The sequence below is a fragment of the Podarcis vaucheri genome, assembly GCF_965113315.1.
Source record: "Podarcis vaucheri genome assembly, chromosome: 1".
Taxonomy (NCBI): domain Eukaryota; kingdom Metazoa; phylum Chordata; class Lepidosauria; order Squamata; family Lacertidae; genus Podarcis; species Podarcis vaucheri.
This window is the reverse complement of record NC_138759.1, coordinates 42,142,072-42,159,350: the sequence shown is the minus strand read 5'-3', so window position 1 is coordinate 42,159,350 and position 17,279 is coordinate 42,142,072. Positions and strand designations below refer to the sequence as shown.

The 17,279-nt window shown below is 42.0% G+C and overlaps 2 protein-coding genes across 2 annotated transcripts in view; one reads left to right on the top strand and one right to left on the bottom strand.

The window, feature by feature from the left end:
* RASGRP1 (RAS guanyl releasing protein 1) overlaps positions 1–3,324 on the top strand; it is a 43,999-nt gene extending 40,675 nt beyond the window's left edge. The window contains exon 17 of the mRNA XM_082239940.1: positions 69–3,324. Within this exon, the coding sequence (XP_082096066.1) occupies positions 69–200 (132 nt within the window). The 3' untranslated portion in view covers positions 201–3,324. The remainder of the gene's footprint in view (positions 1–68) is intronic.
* A 1,757-nt stretch (positions 3,325–5,081) lies between these two features.
* On the bottom strand, positions 5,082–17,046 carry FAM98B (family with sequence similarity 98 member B). The gene is made up of 8 exons (XM_082240729.1): positions 16,915–17,046; positions 14,055–14,203; positions 12,878–13,012; positions 10,826–11,010; positions 9,772–9,852; positions 9,429–9,545; positions 8,626–8,793; positions 5,082–7,870 (listed from the first exon to the last, which is right to left on the bottom strand). Exons 1-8 carry the CDS (start codon positions 16,977–16,979, stop codon positions 7,568–7,570), a joined length of 1,203 nt encoding a protein of 400 aa, XP_082096855.1. The 5' UTR covers positions 16,980–17,046; the 3' UTR covers positions 5,082–7,567.
* Between the last annotated feature and the right edge of the window lie 233 nt (positions 17,047–17,279).

Below are 17,279 nucleotides of genomic sequence, written 5' to 3'. Positions count from 1 at the left end.
GTAGATACTGAAACTGTTCTTTAAAGTATATTCTGCTTGGATGACACCAACCTGTGTTTTTTGCTTAGGAGAGAAACATCCTTACAACAGAGAATGAAGCTTTAAAGCTACGGCTTAAACAGGCACATAAGAAAATTGAATTCCTCAGCATTCGAAGAAACCACATATTGGACAGCAGGGAACACGGAGACTGCTTGTAGCCAGGAGGACAGTAAAGGCAATGGGACCTTTGAGGGCGATGCATTCAAATGTATGCAGAACGGCAGGTTTTTAAACAGAGGTATTCCTGTTCAGTCTTCCCTGTCCTGCCTGATATTAGTACTTGTGGGCGTATGCATGCCTTGTCAACAGGTTTCAAACAGTTTGCCCTTTGTTTGGCGGAAATGACGGCATTTGGAATTATGGCAAGAATTACTCTTGCTGCCTTCATAACAAGGGGTGGAATTCAGTGTAGCTCTCAGTGTGCATGGTGAACAAGGTTAACACACACAAAGGTCCCGAAATCTGCTCATGGACCACCGGCACACCCTCCCCCAAAACAAATCTGCTCCAGAATATCTCATGTGGAGCAGATTTTGAGGGCATGAGGCCGCGGGGGTGGGGTGGGGTGGGGCTGACTGCAGGCAGTAGGAAAGGAAGAGGGGAAGCGTTATTGTTTGCGCAGGCGCCTGTTATGCGAATGACACTGCAGTGCTGGATACACCCCCTACCTCTACAGCCAACCTTGCTGCCCTTGGAGGGTTGGCATAATTAAGATCAGTAATTCAAAACTGTAGCCCTGCACAATCAATATGTATTCGTTAGACCTGTGGACAAATAGCATTAGAGATGCTAAAAGCTGCTTTGTGTTGTCTTGCGAAAATCACTTTAGATTTCCGTCTTATCATGATTCTAGAACTGACACATAAATGATGCACTGTAAAATATGGTATCAGACACTTGTGACCCTTTCTGTAGTTTCTGTTAATATTTATTCACAACTTCTGGTTAAATCTCTGGCTTCAAATTGAGTCTATAATTTATTTTTTACAAGAATGACATTATGATGTGCCCAGAAATGGTGGTGTTTGTACTTTGTGTTCCACTGTGTATGCTTACTCCTTTTGGAGTAATTTCATGGTTAAATAACTTTTTTTGTACTTTCACTTACGAAGCCTAGAGTAAGAGGCTTGTAAGATTATTTATGTGAGCAGCTTCTGTAATGTAAATTTGTGAGTTGAAGGAACTAGCACCTGTTCTTATTGTTAGCTGAGCTGATAAAGTAACTACACTTTACAAACTGTAAATATATATGTAATATTTAAAATTGACCAAGCATGATTTTCTAAAACCTCTGTGAACTGTGTTGATTCTTAGAAGCTGTACACTAAACAAGAACAATCTAGGGAACATAGAAATGAAAAGCTAAACTGACACATCTGGCAAGTTTGCTTTTTCCTTTGCAAACATTTGCCCTCCTTCAGCAGTCTTCTCACAGGCAGCCGTTTTCTTTCTGGGCAAACCTACAAAGTATCCAGTCAAAACTAGTATTAGACTAGTTGGTCTACTCGTAACACACACATTTCCCTTCCTCCTTGTCATCTGAGCACTGATGCCAGTGGTTTCCACAGTTGCAATGAAGTGTTCTCTGGGGCAGGCTTTGTTTTCTGCCCCAAAACATGGAGAGGACACCCCCTAAACCCTATGTGACAGTAGGATTTCACCTTAAACTTTCTGTAAGAATCTTTGAATGTTTATGGAGTGGTTAACTGAGCCATAGGACTTGGATTCCATTTTGTCTCACACATTGTTTTACCATCTGCATGGCAATGGTGTGAGGTTTTGCATGACAGTGTCATTAGTAGGCAAGTGGTACCTGATTATAGCTTACCTTCTCAAATCCCAGTGAGGCAGTCAAAATTCTTAATGGGTGCTTAGAGTGAGTTATGAGATTGAGGAAGGTTGATAATCAGTTTGTTTAAGACAAGCATGTTAATTATTAGTAAATATGGTAGTAGATAGGAGCACCTGCCCTGGGTAAGATGCTGCTTGGAAATACTACCTGGGCCCACGTGAGCAGTGATGAGTAGGAGTGCATTTTTCAAGTTACACGTGGGGCACTAGTTGTACCCTTTCCCAGGAAACAAAGACCTTGCCCTCAACATGCATGTATTGGTAAACCTAGATTTGATTAGCATAATGGGGAAATGCCGCTGAGGACTGTGTGGAAAGCTCAGTTTGTCCTGAGTGCAGCAGACCAAGCTATTAATAAGAAATAGTAAGAAGCAGCAAATTACATCGGCCCTAAAAGAGCTACATTTGGACTGGTTTGCTAATTAATTTGTGGGCAGATTTCAGAGAACTGGCACTGACTTTTAAAGGCCTAAATGACTTATTATCTGAAGGAAGCCCTTTACATCCAGTGTGATCCAATGAGGCTCTCTCTGCTAAGAATGCCACAACTATCTGAGGTATAAACAGGGTGTGACTCAGACGACAGTCTTTTCAGTGGCAACTCTTCCCAGAGAGCCACCTCTGTTACTATTCTGAAGAGCATTTGATATAGTTGCCTTTCTGAGTTGGGCTGAAATTTAACCTCTGTGAACGATTGGTTTTCATGATTCTGCACTGCTTCGTCATTCAGTATTTTTATATTGACTCAGGATATTTGGCTAGACCAGAGTACATAAAATAAATGAAGGTCATAATTCTGGGGACAGTTGCACGACAATGAGCCTTGTGGAACTCACTGGGATTTATCTTGGGGTGAACTCCCATAAGCTTAGGCTGTAGTTTTATCCTCTCAAGCAGCTGCATGCATGGTTTGTGGCAAGGCTTTGGTGCCACAAGCACAGTTCTGTTAACAAGTACGGTTTTGTCAAGGAAACATAGGTATAGGTCATCTCCAGTGCAAGCAAGTGCATGTATTACTGCTCTAGCACACTTTTCGAACTTTTTGAAAGACAGTATCTGGACATTCAGCTGTCCGTGGGTGGTATTGACCTAGCTCACCGTCTTTCCATCAGCATTCTTTGTGCCAAATACACAAGCCAAAGCAACGCAAACTTGGCACCTTGTTAGGCCTGTTGTTTTATATTTATGCCAGTCACCTCTCATTTACTGTTGTCCAAACAAGATGAAAATAGTAAAATAAAAAAAGTATTAGGAATATGTTATAACACCAATTGTGTGCTATTTTTCTTTAAATAAATTGCTTTCATTGACCGTGATATATGTGAAACTATGACAATCAAAGAAACTGATCTATAAAATGTACAGGCTATAAAGGTTGGCTAAAGTGCAATTTTTTTGTTTGATATTTATTAAAATTAAGTTACACAGTAATTTTTTGTGCTCTGTTCTTAAACTATCTGTGGTAGCCTTGGGTCTGGCAAAAGCCTACAAATACTTTCAGTTCTTAGCTGATCAGCCAGATGCAATTCCCATAATTATTTTTGGCATAAGGTGCTGAGATTTTCATCCTGCCTCTCTCAGTTCCATGCAGAGAATGTTTCTTAATGCAGGTGCACCCCACGTGTTGACAGCTGGTATTTACCATCAGACAGACAGGAAGGCTTGAGAATTAACTGCATCCATCAAATTAGAAACATGCTAGTTCTTACATGATGCCAGAGAATAAATAACAGCTGTCCGTACGCAGATCACATTTGTAAGAGAACCAAGCTTCAGGTGAATTATGATAATCTCTTGATCTGCCTTTTTAACTTTCGCTTTCTCCCGGTAATCTACTTCAAACTCCTGATTATGCATCACGTGGACAAAATGGATAAAGAAAATTATTTCTTCTTTTCTCATAAAGCTGGAAACTGGAGCCATCCAATGAAGCTGAATGTTGGAAGGTTCAGAGCAGACAAAAGAAAGCACCTTCACACAGTGCATAGGCAAATGAGTGAATTTGCTGCCACAAGTTGTAGTGATGGCCGCCAATTTGTATAGCTTTAAAAGAGGAATCACTGCAGATGGTGACAGCAGCCACAAAATTAAGACGCTTGCTTCTTGGGAGAAAAGCAATGACAAACCTAGACAGCATCTTAAAAAGCAGAGACATCACCTTGCCGACAAAGGTCCGTATAGTTAAAGCTATGGTTTTCTCAGTAGTGATGTATGGAAGTGAGAACTGGACCATAAAGAAGGCTGATCGCCGAAGAATTGATGCCTTTGAATTAGGGTGCTGGAGGAGACTCTTGAGAGTCCCATGGACTGCAAAAAGATCAAACCTATCCATTCTGAAGGAAATCAGCCCTGAGTGCTCACTGGAAGGACAGATCCTGAAGCTGAGGCTCCAATACTTTGGCCACCTCATGAGAAGAGAAGACTCCCTGGAAAAGACCCTGATGTTGGGAAAGATGGAGGGCACAAGGAGAAGGGGACGACAGAGGACGAGATGGTTGGATAGTGTTCTCGAAGCTACCAGCATGAGTTTGACCAAACTGCGGGAGGCAGTGGAAGACAGGAGTGCCTGGCGTGCTCTGGTCCACGGGGTCACGAAGAGTCGGAAACGACTAAACAACAACAAAAGAGGAATAAACTAATTCATGGGGGATAAGGATGTCAGTGGCTATGTTCTGCCTCCAAATATCAGTTGCTGTGACTCACAAATGCTTCTGAGATTCTTATAGGCCTCTAGCTTTTGGCATGATCCAGAAGGGCTCTTGTATTCTTACCAGAGATGAGGCATCTTTTTCAGCCTGAGGGGCCACATCTTCTAGGGCTGCATGCAAAAATTGACCATGGCCGCTCTACATTTGCACATTCTGCATGCAAAGCTGATGTTCTACCACTGAGCTATGACTGTCTCTTCCTGGAGATCGGGGTGTGCGCGCGTGTGTGCACGCGCAACTGCCACCTGTGAAGGGAGACATGGGAAAACACTGCTTATGATGCAGTGTTCCAGAAAAGCTTGCTCCAAAAAAGACTGAAGAAAAATAGAAGTTGCCCTGATCTACCACTTTGTGTTACTTAATTTCAAGCACCATTGCCACTGCCACTCCCCATATTGCTGGTTCCTGATCACAGGCTTGCCCCCTCTTGCATACTGTAGCTAGCCAGTAGTATTCAATGTACAAAAAGCTACACTGATGACAGCTTTACAGTACTTTATTTCTCAGTGCTCACAGGTGTAAACAACCTATTTCTTAAACACAAAATACTCTCCCGTTGGTTGTCAAAAAGCACAACGTTTTCACTATGTCCACAAGCATTTTTAAAAGGAAAGTGTTCAAACATAAATGGAATTGCTCTTAACACAAAACTATTTACAGAAAATGTGTTTCACAAAATACAGTTCAGGTTTAAAACATACAAAAAACTGATTTATAGAAACGTTCAAAAATCAAGCAAGTTTAATTTATTGCATTTTTTTTAGGTTGGCAAGACACACCTGTATAGGGATCAAAACTGCCAGTATTTTACCGTTTTGAAATATATTGTGATTTGCAAAGGGTAAGGAATGTTAAAAAAAAAATAGTTTATATTTTTAAAAAAACCAGGGTAGATGTCTTAGGGTGGAATTTGCTTAATGAATGCTGTCAAGGGAAGCCCTGTGCAAAGACTTTCAGGCTTTTCCCAACCTCTGGCTCACAGAACCCCAGAACAGCGTGTAGGGGAGGAGAGAGGCTGGCTCCATCTGGCAAGCTGATCATGCTTGGGCAGAGAAAATATTTGTAATATTCCACCCTTCGCTTTTTTCCCTTCTAGCTGGGAATAGTTGTATAACTTCGTCTCCATATACAGCTAACTAAAAACACCAACTCTGTACCATCTAACAGCTAGAATGAGCTTAGGATATGTGTGTACATAACTCTGTATACAAGGAAGAAGGACAAAAACTCGTTTTTCTCCCAGGGAAAGAAATGCAGGAAAGAGGCCCCAACTGAGGTACAGTGGAACCTCGGTTTTCGAACGTAACCCATTCCGGAAGACCGTTCGACTTCTGAAATATCCAAAAACCAAGGATCAATGGGCGGTGGGCAAAACCCATTGAAAAAAACAGAGAAACGCGCCTCAGAAGCCGTTCGACTTCTGAGGCGCGTTTGAAAATGGAAGCAATTACTTCTGGGTTTTTGGCGTTCGGGTTCCGAATCGTTTGGTTCTCAAGATGCTCGAAAACCGAGGTTCCGCTGTCCTATTCTTCTGCTTTCTCTAGTGGTTAGCTTTGTCAAATATTTCCAGCCCCCATGCTTACTTATCAGGAAGCAAGGAGAGTGTAAGAATGATATCAGGTCGGAGGATAACATTTCCAGGCGCATGCGCACACATTTTTTCCTTCCTTCTCTACAGCCAACTCTGGTAGAACACACTGGGAACCAGTTAGCTTTATTGTAAGTTCACGGCATAGGTCAATTTTATGGAACTCCTGTCTTTTCCATATTGGTTATGGTATTGGCAATTATGCTCACCACATCAAGTAAACCCTTCCTTTCAACTTAGAAGCAGTAAGAGTTGGTGGGTATCCTCCCAGCAGTTTTGCTGTGCTCCCCCGACTCCTCCTTGGCTACAAGGTTAGGAGGAAAGTTTGGAGCAGGAGGCCCCACCCTCTTGGACAGAAGAGAAGGCGGGGGGGGGAGCTACCTGCAGCCGCTGCTCAGGGGTGGGTCTCTGTGCATCAGCAGAAGCTTGCACTATCCCCCTTTCTTTCTCACAGGAAAGAGAAGTGAGGAGCTGAAGACACCTTCAGCAGCTACTCAGCAGAGAGACTTGGCCATGCATCCGGTGAAGCTGGAATACTTTCCTCCAGTGTTTCCTACAGGAAAGGAGCAATCTTTTTTTGCTGTTGGGAGAAGGTGTTTGCTTGCTGGCAGCCAGCCAGCTGGCAAGCAGAAATAGCCTGGCAATCACAATTTTTGGCTTGGCTAGCAAGGCCAACCAAAAAATGCAGACCTCCAATTATCGTCACTGCAAAAAATAATAATATACAGACTCGCATCCCCCCAGCATTTTCATGGAAACCCCCTGGAGTTTTAATTTTGAATCAGATAACATTACATTTCTACATTTTTCATAATGTTTTGAAGAAATTGGAGGCCAAATCTAATATACAATGCTTCCCACGTTTGAGAAAATTAATTTTAATTTTATATTCTGTTTTATTTTGTTAATGCTCATGTTTCCGAAGCTTGTCATATCACATAAAAATTCAGATCTCAGAGTCAAAAACCCCAACTGCTTCTTTAACCGCTATTTTACACTTGAAACATTTAAGGCTATTGCGCACATGGAACATTTTCTACATAGATATCACTTCTATATAGAAAACCTTGCATGTTCCCTGGGCTCACAGTCTCTCACAGACGCTGCATATTCACCTTACAGGAACTCCCTGCTAACCATGGTTTTAGACCACATAGAGATCATCACGTCTGACAAATGCACACACGTACACGCAAGCTCATAAAAGGAAGTCGCATGTGGAGGAAAGCTATCATGTGCAAAGTGATTTATAGGGAACCAAATATTGTAATTTTCAAAAAAGCATGACCAACATAGTTCAAACATCATGCTGCAAAGTCAGCTACAATTTATCCCAGACTCCCAATGAACAGTTTGTGTCAGTTAACATTTAGTGGTATCAGTATCTCCTGTAGCCTCCTCCCCCTCCCCTTCCACCATATGACTCGCCATACCCACCTCTCCCACCATAGCCTCCTCCCCTCCCTTGAAAACCTCCTCCTCCTCCTCTCCAACCTCCACCCCCTCCTCCTCCTCCTCTACCACCACCCCCTCCACCCCAGCCACCCCCTCCTCCTCGACCTCCTCCTCTTCCACCTCTACCACCACCATCTTGTCTCTTCTGCCAAGGGGGCATTTCAGGTGGTGGTGGGTCAATTTCTGTTGGTCTGCCTCCACGATCTGGTACTCTTCCCATCAAGACCTGCAATGGAAGCAAACTTTTAAAATTTTATTTTAGTACATTTCTATTCCATATTTTCCCCATCACTGAGCACATGGGGCTTCCAGGGAATGCTCTCCTATCACCGCCCTGAGATCTACAGGTATAGGGGTGGTATACAAATTTAATAAATAATCCAATAATAATAATAATAAAGCCAGAGGAATTCAGATTCCTCAGTGCACAGTTACCAACCTCATTAGATTACCAGGAAGACATTCAATTATTAAGGACTTCACACATTAGACATGTTTACAAGCACTGGCATATTATGAATGGTTGGGTCAGCTCAAGAAAGCTCCTAAAGCTTTCTTGAAGGAGCGTCTCCACCCCCATCATTCTGCCTGGACGCTGAGGCCCAGCGCCGAGGGCCTTCTGGCGGTTCCCTCATTGTGAGAAGCAAAGCTACAGGGAACCAGGCAGAGGACCTTCTCGGTAGTGGCGCCCGCCCTGTGGAACGCCCTCCCACCAGATGTCAAAGCGATAAATAACTACCTGACATTCAGAAGACATCTTAAAGCAGCCCTGTTCAGGGAAGTTTTTAATGTGTGATATTTTAGTGTATTTTTGGTTTCTATGGAAGCCACCCAGAGTGCCTGGGGAAACCCAGCCAGATGGGCGGGGTACAAATAATAAATTTATTATTATTATTATTATTATTATTATTATTATTATTATTATCATCATCATCATCATCATCATCATCATCATCATCTTGCATGAGGGGGACATCATACCTTGTTGATTGAGCAAATGGTATTTTCTCGTGACGATCCGCTGCTTGTTCTTATGATCTTCGACAAGTCTTCACGAGCTGCTAGAAGATGGGCTAATGAAATAGTTGATTTAGGAGAGAGTCCATAACGTTTGGGTTGATAAATCCTTGCAATATCATCTGTTTTCACCTTAAAAATAAATGTAGACATATTGCAGAGTTGCAGAAATATTAAAACAAAAGCGGGGAGCACTTTAAGTTATGTCCAATATGCCATGTGTTCCTTTTTTGCAGTCTAGTATCACATAAGGTCCTTGCAACAAGAGGAACAGCTGGCCGAACGCCTTAGCAACATTTGTCGCTATTTGAGTAATGCTATAGATGAGGAAGGTTGCAGTTAGGAGGTAGAATGAATCATGCATGCATTCAGAGCTTTATTTTAAGATGGTGGTATTTTAAGATGGTTGCTTCATAGCTCCCGCTGCCAAAGTTGCAAGCCAGTTTTCAGTTTAAGCAGCAGCTTGTCTCTTCAGCTGCCAGCACTCATGCAGAAGGAACTTCAAAGAAACTGCAGTTGCACACATAATTCTTGGCTATATGTATACCTTTGAACTGGAATTTATGATAGAAAAATATATAATACAATCCCTTAAAAAAAACACACCCCACTATGCCCCTGAATGTAGAGAGAAACCAGTAACTGGGATTCTCTCTAGTATTTACAATATAAAACTGTTATATTAACAAATTGTGCATCATCAGTTAAATGCTTATGGAACCACAGGAGAGACAGCTACCAGGAAGTTGAGGATAAAACATGTTTACCTTTGCTCTATCGGACCAACCAAAGGACTGTACAGTTACGTCTAAGCGCTTCATTAACATACGACGACGGCATTCATATTCACTGAGAAGAGTCTCGTTTATTTTTTCCAACCTTCCCTATGGCATTGGAGCACAAAACAGTTCAATAGCAGTCTAAAATACAGAAAATACTTTAAATAGTCACAACACTTTTCAACTGCAGATGCTACAAATGTCTTCTTTTATGTCAAAAATCATAGAAAAATGCATTCACTTTTGATCCAAATAAAGACAGAAAAGCAAAAAGCCGCAATCACTTTTTTGTATGCTATTGAATATAAAAGTGAAAAAACTTAATTTTTACCATTTGATCTGAATTCAAAGGAGTTTTAAGCAGAGATTTGCCCACATAAGTGTTTGGAATTTTTGATAAAATGTCCTTAACCTGAAAAAGTAAAAGATACATATATTTATATAAAACCAATTACATGAATCCTGTGTATCTACACAGTGACACTAAAAGTACAATAAAATTTCCACAAAGACAATTGGATCCTTTCTCTCAATGTCATCTTATGAGATGATTCACACAGGCAAGCCAGATGCTTCTTCCCCCTCACCACATGACTGACTCCTCCTGCCTGTGCCCAAGTATGGAAGAATGCCGTGTTCCCTGGCTGGTTCACTTAGGAGTGAAACACTACCTTTCTTCAGCTGCTGTTGTGAGAAGATGCTAGGTGCTGCAGCCAGAGTAAGCAAGGGGACAGCAGCGTGGAGAGGGTCAAAGGGCAGGCAAAACAGCTACCACACATAAGAGCTGCTACAGTCATCTAGACCTCTTTCTGGGTTCCTGTGCAGATTTCTTCACACATGAAGGGACATCTAATGAGGAAAGGGGTTGTATGGCTGTCCTTACCAATGCAGGCTCCATTGCTACCACACACCTAGAATCACAGAACTGTAGAGTTGGAAGGGACCATGATGATTATGTAGTCCAACTCCCTGCAATGCAGGAATCTTTCACCCAAGGTGGGGCTCTATGGGCAACAACTATGCAGGCTTCCCCTGATGCCATAATTCCTTCCAGTTGAACAAAAACATAGGGCATTTCAGAGCAACCACTAGCTGTGCCATTCTTCTAGAAAAAGGGGTGTCAGAACTCACCATGAGTGCCTCCCTCTATGTTTTAGAATGGCAATGACCACCTGAGAGGTGCCAGAACTCACCCAAGAGGTGTTAGAACAGAGTTCTAGTGAGTTCCCACTGAAATAAAGCTCCTAAACAGGTATCCTATCTGCCTGTCACCCTGAGAATGCCCTTTCAACTCCTTGGTTGTTGTTGTTTACAGGGGACTGGGGCTGTGCAGGTGTACAAAACTAATACCAATGGCACTCCAATGTAGAAAATACACACTGTACCTTTGACTCTACATTGCTTAATAAGACCGGAAGATCAGAAGATGAAGGTGATGACTTTGGTAGACCAAGGACATCGCAGATCATTTGGATTTCTTGGTGGATGTCATTATTCTTCGTCAAATGAGAACTTTTACGCTCTTTCAATTTCAGTATCTGCAAAGCCTGAAGTTCTGTGCTTAAAAATACTGGAGGTGGGGGGGGGGGGAAGATATGTAAAAGCTAGAGAAGGATCTGTGCATATGTCTCAACAAGCAAACCAGTAAGATTAATGCTCCCTGGTCAGAACTGGGTGGGGATGTAAATATGAAAATTAAACAAGATGCGAAGAAAAAATGGAAAAGAATTTAAAAGCCATGTCAGTGTTACAACATTTTCAGCCCAAGGGCTACAGAGACCAGGCAGTGAGCAACCTTGCAGGGGCCACATGCCAATGGCTGGCAGGACCAGAGGCAAAAGTGGGTGGAGCCACAGGTGGGTGCAGCCTGCCTTTGGGATGTGGGTGGAGCCTGGCCTTTGGAATGCTGTTTGCTGCACTGCCATGCAAAAGTCAGAGATCTTCCCTTCCTCCCATTTCTATCCAGGCAAGCAAGAGGCATTGTTTCAATCCAATGACACATTTAGGCCAGCAAAAGCACTTGAGGGCAGGGACAGTGAGGGGCGGGGCTTGGGGAGAGGGGGAGTGGCCTGGGAAGAGTCCCAGGGAACAAGCAGAGGGCTGAAGAACTGAATTTGGTTCCTGAGTTCCACACCCTTGCTACAACTGTTTTAAGTAAAAATGAACGATGAAAAATGCATCTGAAATATATTTTGATATAAACTTCCTTTTCAGATTATCAGTCAATAATTTAATGATGTGTTAGGAAATCCACATCTAGAGAGAGCCCCCTTTTCCCCCTTAGAGGAAATAATCTGTTGGTTGGTTCATACTGACCAATCCTGTTGCAATTACTTGGAGAAAGATTAGCAAGAACCAGGCCAAGAACATAATCAAAGAAAGACTCAGGGACATTGAAACCCAAAATGACTTTAACCAACTTCCGATAACTTATAAACTTCTATACAATTCCCAAAGGCCCCATCTAGCAAACTATCTCAAAGTTCTAGACAATGCTAAACACCGATGGGCATTTTCCAGGGCCCACTTTAACGCTCTCCCTTCAGCTCTTCTAGAGGGAAGAGACAATAAAATACCGATCGAACAAAGATTATGTCCCTGTAACAGCAAAGAAATCGAAACCATTGGGCATGTCATCTTATACTGCCCATTATATCGAGACTCAAGAAAAGAGCTGATCGAACCGATTCTGAGGAAAATACCTCGTAGTACAGACGACACCTATATCAGACACCTCTTAGCTGACAAAGAGCCCAAAATTAACAGGTCTGTGGCAAAGTACTGTTACATTGCAACAAGAATAAGACGAGCAATGATGCCTACAAAGGAGTTCAAACTGTAAACATCGAAAGAACGATAATAAACAGTAGCGACTCCTGAATTGAATTTTAAAAACTTCAAACTCGAAACCTGGTCATAAATATAAGCACCAATTCTGAGAATTGGCCATATTTTTACTGCTACTTGTAGCACAACACTACTCTTAATGTCATATTTTATAAATTGCTTCCTGGTCACTGACCGTATTAAAGATATTTGATTTTAGCAAGAACCAGGCTGCACTCTTGAAAGGAGCATCTGGTCTAGAAATAATGTTTGCCTGATTTCAAACAGAGCCTAGGTCACACAAACCATTCTCTGCCCAGTTATAAATGCAGAAATGTAATGGGGTAGAAGTCAGCAGTGGAAACCAGCCCTGTGACTTCCTGACAGGCAGATATATGGCAGCATAAAGTGGACCTTTTTTTGTTCAGTTGTAAACTATTGTACCCGGGTTTCAAATATTATTCTCGGCTGCCATGCGGCTACTGCGATGCATAAGACTGGATGTAGGCTGTACAAGGCCAGAAAAAGTGGGCCTTTTCTGTCTCCAGAATGCTGCATGAAACAAAACAGTCACCTGTAAAACTGCAAACAGAAAGACTCTGGTAACTTACATAGGACTTTAAGACAATCTTCTTTCTTTTTTAACCGCTCTTTAATTTCTCCAGACACAAGTGTTGAATATGGACAAGCCAGCTCTTTTAAAAAGCCACTCATCTCAAGCTGTAAACTTTCAACGTCTTCACCACCTTTAACAGAACATATAGGGGAAGAAAGTGTCATACACTTAAAAAACCCTCGTATCAGGTTCCAGCTCTGGTGCTTAAAAAAAGAGTTGGGAACTAGGTGAACTAATTCAGAAAAAAATATCATACAAATTGCTCTTAAGATTTTTAGGTAACATTTTGCTGAAAAAAACTAATTTTAAAAATCAGAATAATGTGATGCTCTGAACTAATATCATATCTTCCAGAATTAAGTCAGTCCAACAAAAAGACAGAATGAATGGCAGAGAAACACAACTTGAATTTATTTTTGTGCAGGGTATTTTGTATTTTGCAGCAGCAAAAAACAACAAGTATAAACCCATTACTGTATTGGCCTGATTATAAACCGCACCTGAAAATAAGCCACACCTTTAAAATTGGAGGGGGGGAAGGAAAACAAGAAAAAATACCCAAATATAAGGCGCTTCTTTCCTCGCTGCTCCTGGCTGCATACAAGAGGCTCCCAGATCTGCAGTTTCACAAGCCAGAAGGCAACTGAAATCGACACTGTGTATGTGTGTAGCTAATATGTTTCTCTCTACTGCCTCAACTCACATGTGATAGCTTTTCTGCATTCCATTCATTACACCTGAAAAAGGCTAGGGTCTCTTTTTGTCTGCCTTTGTAGGGCGAAGTCAGGTACCTTTCCTGTTTTAAAGTGCTTGTGTTTGAGTTTCGGTTCAAGCAATGAAGGTTTTAGGGTCATGTTCACCAATATAAAAGAATCCTCTTAATTTTTTTGAGTGCATGATCTGTTCAATCAGGTGACAAAACAAACACAATTTCCCCCCTTCGATAATACATCCAGTTCCCCAGGTTAGAAAGACTGTAGAAACATCACTACTTTTCTTCATTAATTGTGTTAATACCACAGCAGAATGTCAAAAATCACTTCAATTATCTCCACAACAAATTTATTTCCAAAGTGAAACATTCATGAGATGTTTATAGATAAATTACAAAATGGAAAGCTATGACAAACACACAAACAAGATTCCAACAGATTAAAATCATGTCAAATTACCAGCTGTCGAGGAGATGCTTTCTTCCAAGTCACACAACGGCTGTATTTGGGAACTTAACCAAACACAAAGATCGCAGAAGTCTTGTGAAGCCAGACCACTCTCAGCCGCTTTATTGAGGGCATCTTCATCCAAAAGAGGGCCTTTGTACCTGGGGAGCAAAATACAGAACACAAAACATATGACCTAAGTACAGGAATTAAAATTTAAAAGTAGAAAAAATGTTTCACTGTGGAATTTATTCAGTCATTCACAGATATTCCTTTATTGAAAAGTAAGAGTGTATTATTGTTGGATAGTTCAGTGTGTGCAATTAAAGTGGTTGTGAATCAAAAATAACTCTTTTTGTTTACCCATTTTAAAAATGTTTAAGGCAAACAGAACTTCAATATGGATATGTTTTAGCGACAACAAATCTGTACAATATGCAGAGGAGTGCCTAATGTAAAATTACGCCTCTCAACATTATTTTTTGTAGTAACAAAAGAATTGGCTGGGGGTTTTTTGGCTGGGGGGTAGGGAACAACTTTACTTCTTGCCATTATGTCATTTGTTGCTTCCATCTCTTGACTCCACAGAAATGAATTAAACCATTATTTTTATTATTTATTAAGGCTGAAACCAAATGTTGATTATATGAGTTTTAATCTATCAAATAAATTCACACATGGGATAAAACTATTTCGGAAGAATGTTTTCATCTTAGAAGAACCATTCCTCCTGTGTGTGAGAAATGAGAATGCCTCTTTTAACATGCATTTATATGCACACTGTATTCAAATAATTAAAAAAATCAAAATCTTCTGCCTGATTAATCAGGGGCAGTTTTTTTAAAAAAGCCAACTACAAGTTTTTAATTTGTTACTGTAAATGGATGGAAATCCCATGGCAGTTTTTGTACTATCCTTTTTAGAGAATGGTCAGCAATGTTTCAACATGTTGCCAATAACTGTATCAAATGCCAAGCGTAACTTCGCACGTTGCATTCCAAGGCGTACACCTAGGTTATTCTAAATGCATCATACAGACTATGTAGTACTGTACTTCAAATATCAAAGGCAATATGCATTTGACTAGTTGTTGCTGGAGAGCAAAATTGGGGGACCTGTGGGCTTTCCATCTGGTTGGCCGCTGTAAAAACAGGACGCAGGACCAGATGGGCTTTTGCTATGAACTTTCCGGGATGTTCCTAAAATCTTGAACTGTAACAAGCACCTATAACATTACTGGATACATGTGAACTTCTGATTCACCTGCTACTCCATACAGAAGCAAGCGAGTACAGTACAGTGGTCCCTCGGGTTACAAACACACTCAGGTTACAAACGCTTCAGGTTATAGACTCCACTAACCCGGAAGTAGTACCTTGGGTTGAGAACTTTACCTCAGGATGAGAACAGAAACCGTGCGCTGGCGGCATGGCGGTGGCGAGAGGCCCCATTAGCTAAAGTGGTACCTCAGGTTAAGAACGGTTTCAGGTTAAGAACGGACCTCCGGAACGAATTAAGTTCGCAACCAGAGGTACCACTGTACAAGCCAACACACACAGTTATGCATGCAGTATTGTGCTGCTGCTGTGTGTGAAATCAGTAAAAAGAAAACAACATTTTATGTAACTAAGAATGAAATACAAAAATTCATTTAAAACTCCCATCAGTGAAATACAAGCACATGATAAGAGTTTACAGTTGCAACATTTGAACTACACCCTGCCTATAATCCTAGCCTCAATGGATTGTGCCTTTTTTTTTTTTTACACACTTCTCCAATGCTTGTTGGATGGAATCTCGTTTTGAGTCTAGTTTTGCCACATGCCAATTTCTCATTCAGGGACAACACACATGGGCCATGAAGAAGATAACAAGTCCCTGGAATATGGTAGCATACATGGCAAACTATAAAACCTGGGGGTTCTTCCATCTCATTATGTACATTTTCTTCTCAATCAAGAAAGCGCAAGCCAGTGCAGTTAAATAAGTTTAAGGCTGCAGTAACTAAGCAACCTTACTTGGAAGCTGTGACACGACACTGAAACCACAGGCCTTTGTGATCATGTTAGGAGGATTGGGCTGCCAGTGGGAAATCAGTATATAATCATTTGTACCCACTAATTCTTACTTTCAATTATTGCAAGACTACTATGGTGTTCTACCAACCTAACTTCCAGCTATTCTTTAAAAAAAAAAAATGCATGTATTTTGCATGTATTACCAAAGTTCTTTGGTCAAAGCGGGAGCACTCCTATTCAACTAATCAAATTAGCACACATTTGGAAGCGATAAATATTGCTGCAACCCAGACGACTCAGCAGTTGGTACTCAGTGAGAAATCAAGACTGTGCCTGTTAGATGACGCTAGGAAGTTGAGGAACAAACGTCTACCTACTCTTATTATCCCTTAATACAGTACTTGAATATTATTATTATTATTATTTATATACCGCCCAATACCCGAAGGTCTTTGTTTCTTTTTTAAATCTGTATTCACAACAAACAGTTTGATTTCTCTCCCAGTCTTTGATCAGCAGAATCAGAGCAGCAGAGATTTTTGGAAGCGTGTCACGCGCGCGCAAATACCGCGCTTGGTCCACCCCGGGCTCCACGAACAATTCTCCCACGCACACGTGGGTCAAAGGGGAGGCCAAGGGGAACCCCGGGATTTCAGAGACAGCGAAGGCACTGGCGGCGAGTATTTAAAAGGGGTGCTACTACTGCCTTGAATAGGGGTGCCTTGCTTTGAACCGGATTGCATGCGCATCCCCGAGCGGCCCTCCTCTCCAGCCGGCCTCCCCGAGCCACCTCTCTGCAGCGGTACCCCAGCTCCTCGCCCCGAGCTCCGCCGCGTCGCCTTCGCCCCGCTCACCCCAGAGCCTCCAGCGCGTCCAGGATGTCGCACTCCATTTTCAGATCCTGCGCCGGTGCCTTCATTGCCCGCAGCAGCCTCGGCCCCGCCCCCGGGAACGCCCGCCGTCCGGCCCGCCGCTCAGATGGGCCCGGCTACCCTCCCGCTGCCCAGCCATTTGGTTCCACCTTGCAGTTCAAGCGACCTTACAGATTAATCCCGATAAATCGGCACCGTTGCTAGGAATTTGGAAAAGGGAGGAAAGAAGAGTCGTGCACATTCGGGTGTGCATGATATTCCGCATAATCAGCAGCAGCAGCAGTACGAAATCTGTTCAGAGAGCCGCCTTAGATTAGGCGGAGTCAGCTCAGCTTCTCAACTAGAGC